This window comes from Aulonocara sp. 'chitande type north' Nkhata Bay, linkage group LG16, assembly GCF_057382095.1.
Source record: "Aulonocara sp. 'chitande type north' Nkhata Bay isolate Kocher_YH1m ecotype deep benthic linkage group LG16, A_spYH_male_GT1.1, whole genome shotgun sequence".
NCBI classification, from domain to species: Eukaryota; Metazoa; Chordata; class Actinopteri; order Cichliformes; family Cichlidae; genus Aulonocara; species Aulonocara sp. 'chitande type north' Nkhata Bay.
The window spans coordinates 38,325,095-38,337,125 of record NC_141359.1 but is presented as its reverse complement, the minus strand read 5'-3'; the positions used below and the strand labels follow the sequence as shown (position 1 = coordinate 38,337,125).

Genomic DNA, 12,031 nt, shown 5'->3' with positions numbered 1-12,031 from the left:
CATACACACAATTTTAGATGTTAATCAGTACAGAATCGTTTGCATTTGGAAGAGTTGGGTTTGGAGGTAGATTTTAAATGAAAGTCTAAACTCATAGCTCAGAGACTGACTCCTAGTTTCTGTAAAGTCAGCTTTCCAGCCCAGCAGGAAAGCTGTCAAAGCTCTAGACTGGAGTGGTTACATGAATAGCTTCGGTGCCATGATTTATTCCTCCTAGAGGCCTATCTGCCAACTAAAAGGCATTAAACATTAGTCTGTGAAGTTCTACTCCTGATAGAATAATTCATTCACACTTACTTGGTGATGTAAAAGTGTTTTACAACTGCTATAAACTCCAAAGCAGACACAGAGATAAATTCCCATTTTTCTGTCGTCACTTTGTGGTGTTCTTAATGCACAGGAGCCTTTGGAGAACAGTGTGCGTGCAGGTCGGAGATGATGATGATGCAAAAGTGTGAAATGTAATCATAGGAGGTGAGAAAATACACTGAGGTACAGAAATGACTTCTATTAGTCTTTAACCCTCTCTTTGCTGTTTCTGTGCTTCAACACACAGAATCCAGCCTCAGGGAAACACAAGTTAGTGTACTCCTGTTGGCTTTCTCAAGCCTCGATGAATGTGAGGCTTGTGTCAGGGAAGGGCGTGTGGTGTAAAATCTGTGCCAAATCAAATATGTGGATCCAACTGCTGTGGCATCACCCTGGGAAATAAGAGAGTAGCTGCAAATACTGCAAAAAATAAAAAGATGAAAAATTAAGAATATGATTGTTGCAACACCACCCACACACTGGTCAGCATCCACAGTATAGAGCAGCTCAGAATGACAGCATGAATACTGGATACAAACACACAAGTAACCTGTAAAACCATCAGTGTAGACACACGTTATTTTACATTTATAGTTTAAATGTAAAGTGACATTACATCACAGTAAGACTGTGTCTAAATTATTCACAACAAAGCAAACATTGTACAGATGACCTTCAAAGCCTCTTCTGTAATGAGTGTGATAGATTTAAGAACTCTTTCTTGAGCAAAACCAAACATGGCAAAAGTGCCAAAAGTAAAGTAAAAACTTCTTGTAGTAACGCTTGACAGGTCTGATATTTACAATTGTAAGTATATCAAGTAGCGAGTCAGCAGGATCACTGATTTGATTATTAAACTTAACACATTGTTAAGGTAAATAGTTTTACTTAAAAAAACAAAATTGTTATTATAATATCAAGTACTGCTTATTAAAAATAAACACTTAAAAAGAGACAATATAACATGAAGTATTACTTAATTTAAAAGGTTTTCCCTTATTTTAAGGTAAACAGCATAAATTAGGACATTTTACAATAAACCTAATCGATTTATCCTCACAGTTTCTATTTTATTTTATTTTTGTGTTTATTTAGTTTTCCAGTGTTTGAAAGAGACACGACTGTGCGTCTGTAACAGTGACAAACATCTCTGCCTCTGAACACAAACACACAAGAATCAAAGTCTAATCATCATACGACAGGAAACAATGACAATAATAATTTGGTGATTTTAACTTAAATACTTGTATTCAACGAGTCCGCGTGACAACCACCACAAACCTGATCTTCTTGACTTTGTAATTTGTAAATGAAACAAGTACACACAAATATACTCCTCAGTATGCAGGAAAACTGTTAAAAAATTCCCATTAGCGACGTAGTTAAATTAAGTAAGAGTCATTTCTGTGCTGGAGTCATTATGATTTTCCATTTTCTAATTAGATTTTATTTTAATTTATTTTGACTTTTTTCAGTTTACTGTGGTTTCAGTGAGTTTTCACAGTGGGTTTGCTCATTTCAGTTTAGATTTTAATGGTCCCAGTGCTAATGTTGGTCATTTTTAAAGAACAAAATTAATATTACATGGAGGAAAGATTTTAGGAAGTACAAGAAAACCTTTCTGAAAGCAGTTGATTCCCAAAGCTCCAAAGCTCCTCCTCTGGCAGGTTGTGATTATAAATTTTAGCAGGCAAACAAGAATATTTCCTGCATATTTTTAGTTTATATTAGTTTGTTTTACAAGTTTCCAATTTTGTAAAATTATTTCAGTTTGTTTTCATCTTTTTTCTAAACGTCTAGTTTTTATTTTTGAATCACCCGTAATGTTTTTGGTTTAGATTTCATTAGTGATAAAGGTTTTTCATACAGTACTTACCATTATTGTCCATTTTTCATTTAAAATCCTAAGAAGCACTCAGCTGCTCAACAATGACGTCTCGCTTCTTGCTTTAAAACGAATGACTCAGGATTGTTGATGATTAGGCAGGATAAAACTTTATTGATCAATAAAACATTTCTCTTTGACAAAGAGATATTTCATTGTTTCGTTTACATAAATAAATAGTGATTACATCATCTGCAATACCACCAATGTCGATATTGTACAAACAATTATGTCACATAGTCTTGATTTATTGTAAATTTGGTTGTGTGTGTGTGTGTGTGTGTGTGTGTGTGTTTAATGCATTTGTAACCACTGAAAGTGTAAGGATTTTTTACAAGCCCATGCAAAGCCTATAGCAACAGAGGAGTGGTTAGTATTGCTATTATAATCTCATGAAACTCTGCAGAATTGATAGTTTGATGCCTTTTCTTGGGTCAATGGGAAGTTCATTCATCATTACAAGCACACCAAAGATACACACATTTCAACAGAGCTGACAAATGGTCTGAATGATTTGGCACAGTTCATTAAGCTACAGAAGTGGTCATATTTCTGACATGTTTCAATGAAATAATGAAATGGTTTTCGTGTATCATGCCATTCTTCAATTAATGAGAGGTTTGTGCAACATATCATAACAAGATATTCATGTTTCAGGGTTCCTGTTATTAAGAGAGATGGAGAAAAATGAAAACAAAACATTTTAGATGACTTAAACGCAACTGCAGTGATCATCAGTTACATTTGACATTTTTGGCATTCAGTTGTTGCACAATCCCCACGACTGGCAGCAGCGAGTGCAACACTTTCAGAGACTATCCGTTGCTAAGGAGGAATCGAGTAACCAGGGCCTCAGTCGCAGCACCCGGACTAAACATTAGGGGGGTTTGAATGCACACAACAGATGTGGCATGAAAATAAAAGCAAGTGCAAAGAAGAGAGGTAGAAAGGATTTTGCTGCCAACTTCAAAACAGTGTCCACTTTATCCAACATAGCAGTTTACTTTAAATGAGCAACAGAGCTACTGTAAAGCATGATGAGTTTGTTCTGTGCCTTACACTGTGGCTTTAGCATGTAAACACTGAGCTTTGCTAGTAAAAGCCATTGTAAAGATTGTCTTCTATGCATTAAAGAGGGAGAGGGGCATTACAAATCAGTGTGCTGTTGGTGAGTAGAAATGGTGCGAGCTGAATCACACCTTCACTTTATATCTTAATCATATTCTTCACACAATGAAACTAAAGATAATACCAATAATTCTGCACCACGTCCAGCCGACTCAGAGTTGATAATTACAGTGCAGAGTGGATGTAGGCCTCTCCACAGCCAGTGCCCAAGGCTTTCAGCTGGGGATAAATTTACACGACTGAATATTAATTAAGACTGCTGTTGTGACAATTCCAGCCACAAGAGGGCGCACATACATCATGGCTCCACCAGCTGAATACTGAATATGAGTCTATATGTTGCTTTTAAATGCCCAGTTTTTACATGCTTGGTTATCTAATATCTGAGCTTGTAATACCTACAGTATTATAGTAAAATATTAGCGATTTGTGCTAGCAGGTAATATGTGGACGTGATCACCTGTAACTTTTTCAGCATGTTAAAGAAATTGTTTTTATAAGTGAAGTTTGCCTTGGACAGCATTGCTGGAATCCACCTACATCCAGTCAGATATTTTCACCTACAGTGCAAAAAACTTACAGTAAGACTCATCATTTTATGTCAACGATAATCTACAGTAATATGTAAAACGACATTTACAGTATATGCACACTACGGAGTAAACATTTGTAATTATACGCAACATTGATCAGTCTGTACTTTAACTATATATTGTCTACTCTCACGTCAGCCGTACAGCACTGTGACGATGTGTGACCTTTTGATACTGATGCACCCAAACAATGCGGCGAACATATTTACAGACCGTGTGCTTCGTATTTACATTCCATTCATTGCACGGAGTAATGACTGATAACGGAATGGAAACATGCAGGACAAAGAGGAAGCACAGACGAACACTGTCTCTGCCAATGACATTTTACAGGCTGTGTGATCTCTGACACTGTGCTTAGAGCCACCGCTGCTTTAATGGTTCAAACATCGTGCTTACAGACAAAATGAGGAGAATAAGCGGCATTAATGAACCTAATAAATCCCAGACCAAATTAACAACATAAACAAATGGGTTTGGTGCCCATGTCGTCACGATTCATGAGTTTTAATTGTTAGTCTGAACACAAACATGTCTGCTTTTCCTAAAAATGACTTCACTATAAGCTTTAAGCAAAAGGTTAATTAAATAAAGCACAGCCTAAGGTTAGTCAGACCACAGCTGAGTGACAAATTCCACATCGAGCAGTCTGTGTAGCATTGTTTTAGGCTGCAAGCTGCTTTGGAACCCACCATCACTGCTCCTACTCTTTGCCATACTTTCTAAATTAATGCTATCTTTGTTGTTCTGTGGCTCTGGTACAAATTGCTGCACACAGAAATAAAAAATTTTTCACTTCTAAAGTGATCCTTTCTGAAATATTGAGCAGAGTGTGCAGTGTAATATAAATGGGAGAAATACATTGAGATTTGTGCTCTTAAGTTTCATTTTATGACAAGTGCTTGTACTTGGTGTCTCCAGTCCTCTCTGTTTCTCGTTAGCTTTAGGTGTAGCGTTCGTAGGTGCTTTTGTGTTCAGAGGTAGCAGCATTTGCTGACTCAGCATGCTCTGCCTGAGTCTCTCTCCCTGCTTCCTGCTTCCTCTCTCGCTGTCTTCCCGATACAAACTAGGAGGTAGAAAGGCTGCACTGACATGAGGAGGGTGATGACAAGTTTTCATTTCATCTCTGTCCTATGTGCTTTACGATAACCAGAAAACTACAAAATAAATAACGAAATAAGTTAGCCGGCAGCCTCCGTTTATTACAGGGTCACAAATAAAACACGTTCCTGAAGCGAGTTTTGGGATAACATGCATTATTTTCACTTAAGCAAAACCTACAATCTTTCCTATTGGTTTGAAAAAAAATTCAGCTATGGCTTCAATGATGTCCTCTTAGCAGCAAGTGATGTATGTCCAACTTGAACAAATCCAAAGCAGTTCTTGAATATTTCTTCTGTTTTGTGTCATCGTTTCTTCTTTTTATTGGTGCTTTATTGTACAAAACGCAAAGACGAGGAGAAATAATCAGAAATACTTCCTTTATAGGAGGATACTCTTCCATCACGTCCTTCTCAGAATCTCTCAGGTCTGTGTGTGTATGTGTGTGTGTCTGACACATGTATTAATCTTTAAATGTATGTACAGTATGTACAGATTGTGTGTGTGTGTGTGTATACATGTCTATGGGAGTGTGTACGGTCCCTGTCAGTGTGTAATGAAATGTGGATGAACAGGTGTATGAAATACAGAGAGAGGCGGGGCAGGAGGCACCCACGTGTGCAGGTGCGTGAGTATGTTAGAACCTGCTCGTCTGGTCGGCACACAGGTCTCTCATTCAAAGCGCTCGTAGTTCCTTGTCTGTCTCACACGGGGAACCATGTCCTTCAGGAGCCTGTGGGCAAAGAAACAAATTCTAATTGTAAGATACGTCAGCAAAAATGGCCGTTCATGCAGGCGCAGGTACAGAGCTGCTGAGCTGTATCGGTGCCATTAGCATCGTGTAAATAATGCCTTAATAACTATAAAAGATTAAAGATTTCAGATTAGACACTGCTGCTGCTTCATGTCTTACTTGACCCCATATGCCAAAATAATAAGTCCCATTAGAACTCCAATGGTGGCATCCAGAAACCAGACGTCAGTATGATGCTTGAAAACTTCGGCGCTGATTAGAATGGAAAATCCCATGATTGCTCCAACCAGAGAATTAAACCCTGAAAAACAAACAAATTTAGGTGAGGACAAATAAAAAACAACATTTCTGTTAACAATGACAGTCTTTTCCTGACCTTAATGTAGTTGTTTTAGTTGGACAGATACGGTGAAATGAAGGACCAACATGTTATGTGTGGTGGTGGTAGCTCACTCCGGGCCACAAGGGCTGGTGTCCTGCAGGTTTTAGATGTGTCTTTGATCCAATGCAGCTGATTTAAATGGCTAAATGGCCTTAACATGTCTTGGAGTTCTCCAGAAGCCTGGTAATGAACTAATCGTTTGATTCAGGTGTGCTGACCCAGGGTGAGATCTAAAACCTGCAGGACACCGGCCCTCGAAGCCTGGAGTTCCCCACCCCTGATTTAGAGGACCTGGTGAGAAGCAGCATTCCCTCAGAGAAAGGATTAACAGGTGGGATAAAATATGAACATGTATCATCTCCATTTCACTTTGAAACACAAACTAAATGTAAACTTGTATGTATGATCTTTAAGTTGTATCAATATCCATTTTAAAGGATAAATCTGAAGCTACAGCTGAGCTTATGTATATTCTTCTGGTAGGTGTCGGATCAACATTTTGCAGCTGTTTTGAAGTCCTACATAAATGGCTCCACACTACATATACTGTGTTTGAATGACCCTTTATAGTGGCTGATGTTGTTCTTTATAATTACATGTGTGAAAGCTAGCACGGTGGGTTATTGTCTTGCCTGCAGTAAGTGTAGAGTCTTGTGGGAAATAAGAGGCTCAGAGAACAGCAACCTCAGGTTTATTGGATTGATGCCCTGTGTGTTTTGAGACCTGGGGATAGCAGTGTGTGTTTGCCAGAGACACTGTGTGTGTGTGTGTGTGTGTGTGTGTGTGTGTGTGTGTGTGTGTGTGTGTGCGTGTGTTTGTGTGTGTATGCTGTGCTTTTGTTCAGCTGAGCACGTGCCTACGAGCAGCGGGTCATCACAAACGACATTTTTTTCAGTTCATTTGTGTTAGAAAGTCACACAATAAACACAAGCAGGCATGTTCTGGTTTGCAATGTTTGTTTCAGCTGCGTGTGTTTTATTTCCTTTGGTTTAATGTGTTGGCACAAATATTCTGCTTCCAAAGGCTTTGATGGTGCAGATGTTTTAAAATGCCACAGTCGTTTTGTGGGTTTGAATTATTATGAATTGATCTAAGAATAATAACTCTGTTCTGACTTTTCATTTTAGTGACGATTTTTAGTTTTTCCTCATTTTGAGTGAGTTCATAGTGAGTTCTCTGTTTTTGTTGTCTCCATCTCATTGATGTACCTGGTTATGTCCATGCTTAGGTTAATCTCCAGTGTCAGTTCTCTTTTTTGAGGGGTATAGAAAGAGAGATTAAGGGGTTAGCGAGCTTTGTCAGACTTTTCTGCGTCACAAAAGTGAGTAAATCACGTGGTAACTTCTGAACACATAACCTGATTCAGGTCATGGGTTTTGGGTTAAAATCTGCAGGAAGTGCCAAGTTTTCACAAATTTTTTATGTACTGTTTGAGTGCCCTTTCATGTGTGTGCACCTGTGTCTCATTCAGCCCTGTCCTCCTGTAATCTGTTATTATTCTGTGCAGTTTATCCTCAGACTGTCTGTGAATTGCTGTTTTTGATACACTTTGTTAGTTTTGGACTTTTTTGTTTCAGGTGTGTCTTTAAGTAATTAGATTCTGAATCCTGCGTCCTACATTTGGGTGCTGGTTCCTGCACTTCACCACCACAACATGACAGAAGCTCAAAGAGCAGATAAAATATGGTGCATACACTTAATCCAAGAATATTAGCTTCCTCTGGCTCACCTAAAACCCTGGAAACTTCTGACAAGTTAATGCATCAGTGATACTAATCCACTCATAATTAATGTCATTCTGAAAGTGGCCACGATGCTTCATGAAAACTGTTGTGTATTTTGTAAAACTCTCGTATTTTTCATTCTTGTGTTATCTGTGATATCATTAGAACTTTGATACGTTTGCTGTTGTTAGAAGAATTTCACTTGGTAGTTAAAAATTTAATCATACCAGATGGAAAATGTTGGGTTTGAACAACTTAATTACGATTTTATTAATTCATATGAATATACCAAATAAATGCACATGTTTTAACTCCACTCTAAGTCTCCCTCTTTAGGGACAGTGTCTTCCCTCTTGATAATTCAAACAACTGAAAGTTGCTTATGCTTTAAGTCACCTATCTAGTTATCTAGTCCCTCGTGCTCTTCTGTTGTGTTCTTCATTTATTTATAGTCATCAGTGTCCGTGCATGTGTGTGTGTGTGTGCGAGTGTGTGTGTGTGTGTGTGTGTGTGTGTGTGTGTGTGTGTCCTACCATCAGTGATAAGTGCCCGACTAGTCAGCACTCTTCCCAGCATGAACTTGGCCACAGCCAGCACAGCACATGTGAGCCCACTCACTATGGACACACTAAAGAGGAAGTCGTCCTGGGGTGAGACACGGGGGACAAAATATAAGAGAATATGGCAATATTTGTAAAAGTATGCAGAGTGAAATTAAAGGTTTCATCCTAAAAAACAAACAAAAGTTCAGCAAAAACACAGAGGGAGCTACTGTATAGCTGCAGAGCAGGAACCAACAGATTGTGTGACCCATAAAGCTTCTGTCAGCTCAAGCATTATTAATATATACAGGCTCGCCTTGGTGCATCAGCCCAAGGTCATACAGATGAAGTGATGTGAGCTTTGGGTGTTTTCAGGTTGTGTCTCAAACAGACTCAGCAAAAGAAAAAAAGGAAAACGCTTGACTCGAGAGCATCCACCTTTCAGATTTAATTGACCCGCAGCAGGGACTGAGAGCCGGAGATGAGAGGAAGAGAAGAGCCTAAAGGACACGTCTGAGGGGGAAACAGCCACATTGTTTTTGTTTTGACTTTGCTGTTCTCCACCAGATTTAAAGTCACAGCTATATCAAACATATCGGGATATTATAAAGCGGCATAAACTACCTGCTAATAAAACCCCAACTGTATTAGAAAAACATGCACACAAATCAGAGTAACTGCACTTCAACATTTAGGAAAACTAAAATTTTGGAAACGGCTGATTCCATCCTCCTATTTTCAGATGTTAATCTCACCTGCTGGAATCTTTTGAGTAGATTTACAAAGTTAAATTAAAGGCATTAGGCCTAAAATGCTGTTGTGGGCGAGTGAAAAACAGACATGGATCTAACAAATGTTTTTTTATTGCAATTAATAATAAACTATAATTAACAATCAATAGTTGGCTCTATGTAATGTAAGGAAGCAGTGATCAATGTCTTTGCTAGTTAGGTCTCTAAAACGAATTTGTTTTTTGTGTTGTATATATTTAGCTGCATTTGCTGACTGATACTTTCAGTCTTAGTGACTGATTGGTATCAGTTTGTTTTATTACAATACTAAACAGATGCTAGTAGATGATCAGTTTGACCCCATGTAATCCCAGCAGACCCTCATCCAGTTTCAGAATTGTTGGGAAAAGCCACTCACTTGTTCCCTTAGAAGATGCTTATTAGTTAGTGTGCAGAGAATCATTTTTACAAGGGCAGCATCGTACAACAGCAACCTTTGCAAAGAACAAGAAGTATTGCATTGTAAGCAGATCTGTCCTCATTTTATCCACTGTACAGTTTTTGTAAAGTACACCCTCTTTATGTATTGCTTTATATATAATTTATGTATCAGGATATGATAAAAAAAAATTAGCAGCTATTAAAATGAGGAAAATAAAAGCTCAGATGAACAGCAAAACAAGCAAAACACATTACACAGTGATTAAGCGAAATAGAGGAACAGTGTTTGAAAACTAAATACACTGTTTGCATAGAAACCAAGAGAAGTAGCAGAAGTTTGTATGAGTTTGTAGGTGTGGACCATTCAGCTGTGTGTTAACACAGTGCCAAGGAGGGGAGACATCAGTAATACAGACACTGAAGACAGTCTTCTGAGGTGAGGATTAACCCAAGAGTCAGATTGTGCAATGCTCAGAGAAACTGCAAAAAACCCCAAGAGCTACATCTCAAACTCCACCGGCTACTGTAGCATGTTCAGGGTTAAAGTTTATGAATTAGAAAAAGACTGAACAAGTATGGCTTCAAAGGGTTACCAGGAGAAACCCTCTCCTCTGTGAAAAAACAAGGCAGCACAGCTTAAGTTTGCAAAGCTGCAAAGGACTTGAGCGCCTTTGTGTGGAGCCACTGAGGTGACCAAGTGTTCCAGAGTCAAATCTGTCTGACATGCTGGTGCAGATGGGGTCATGCAACAGGACAGTGATTCTAAGCACAGCAGCAAATCTACAACAAAATGTCAGAAAAAAAGATTTAAGAATTAAGATGTTGCAATAGCCCAGAGTCCAGATCTCCATCTGATTAAGATACTGTGGCAGGACCTTAAAGAAGAAGAATGACAAACGTCAGTGAACTGAGGTAGTAAAGAAGAGTGGGCTAGCATTCCTCTACGACCGTGTGAGAGACTGACAAAGTTGTAGAAACAATAATTTCTTCCAGTTATTGCTGGTAAAGGTGGTTCTACAAGCTCTCCAATCATGGGGTGTACTTCGTTTTTCACACTGCTTTTTATATTTTGGCTCAGTGTTTGAATAAATAACTAACGACCAATATGTCCCATGTTCGTTTTTCTTAAATCTGAGGTTAATCTCAGGTTGCATTTACATAACTTTACATACTTTATGTCCTGATATGTTACATTTTTAGCCATCTGTGCCTTTCTTACTCCTACGTATTTGACATAGATGGAGTCACTTTTGTCCTTTTTCAGAAATCTGACCACACTGAAGTATTTTTGCATTTCATGAGATAAAAACAATCATACAGTTATATATCTATAAAATATATTTAATATACATTAATGTCAGCACAGTCTTGGTCTGAGACCTTTTTGTGGTGCATCTGTAGTGTTTGCTTTCATAAGGCAACAAGAGGTTTCCTTTCCATTGCAAGTATCTCCCAATAAATCCATAATTAAAAAGTAAATTTCACTTATATCTCTGTGTAAAGTGGATAAAAAGCAGCCTGTCTGTGACTGCATGGTGTGTACTGTATGTATGTGTTGCATGGCTATGTGCTGCTCTCTCTCCCAAGCACAGAGCTGGTGGGGGCCAATCTCATCTCTCTGTGTTTAATCAGGCACTAGACACCGACAGCCTGCCATGAGAGCGAAACCAAGGACGTGACATGAATCCAGATTCCCTTTCTGCAACCTGCATTTACACAATATGAATTTACAGACCAGTACTTGTTCTTACTTACTACTGTTTTTTTTGGGGGGGGGGGTGTTATACTGAATGTGTTAGTAAGGAGAAAACTGGATAAATAAGAAGAAGATGAGATCCTTCCATCCTTCAAACTCCTGTATTTAACCAAGGAAAGAAGCCAATGACAGTGTTTACATAAAAATACAGAGCCAGATGGCTGACATCACTCTTAAACAAACTGATAATTAACCAGATGTGAGTTATTCACTGAGAACCATTCATTGCTTTTTATCCTCTTACAATGCCAAATACACCAAGAGGCCAAATATTAATAGAGTACATGCATGTTTATCATAAATATAGAGCCTGAAATGGAAGAAAGATTGATGCTGAAAACACGAGACACGTCAAAGAAATGTCCCAGAGACAGGCAGCGGTAATCGGCTCGTGCTGCTGTCAGGAAGGTCCTCTGAGACCAAACAGACAGAGTTTCTATTAACATAATGGCACTGAAGCATCACACACAGGCTGCAGAATAGATGCAGCCGTCTCTTGGCTGTACCCACTTCAATCTGTGCTAAAAGGGGCTTCAGTGACTCAATTTTTGTTTTACTTTTTATTTATGTTTTTGTTTTTTCGCTTTATCCCAGTTCAAACAATTGATTCTCATGTTGTTTAATTCATTGTTCAGACTCTATTGATATGCACAGCAGTTACAGTTTTGCTCTATGTGTCAGTTTT

At 38.5% G+C, this 12,031-nt stretch overlaps 1 protein-coding gene across 1 annotated transcript in view; it reads right to left on the bottom strand.

The window, feature by feature from the left end:
* Positions 1 to 2,284: 2,284 nt before the first annotated feature.
* Positions 2,285 to 12,031, bottom strand: part of tmem163a (transmembrane protein 163a) — a 65,454-nt gene continuing 55,707 nt past the window's right edge. Inside the window, exons 6-8 of the mRNA XM_086266699.1 lie at positions 8,410 to 8,521; positions 5,930 to 6,071; positions 2,285 to 5,749 (exon numbers count right to left, since the gene is read on the bottom strand). Of these exons, the coding sequence (XP_086122825.1) occupies positions 5,689 to 5,749; positions 5,930 to 6,071; positions 8,410 to 8,521 (315 nt within the window). The 3' untranslated portion in view covers positions 2,285 to 5,688. The remainder of the gene's footprint in view (positions 5,750 to 5,929; positions 6,072 to 8,409; positions 8,522 to 12,031) is intronic.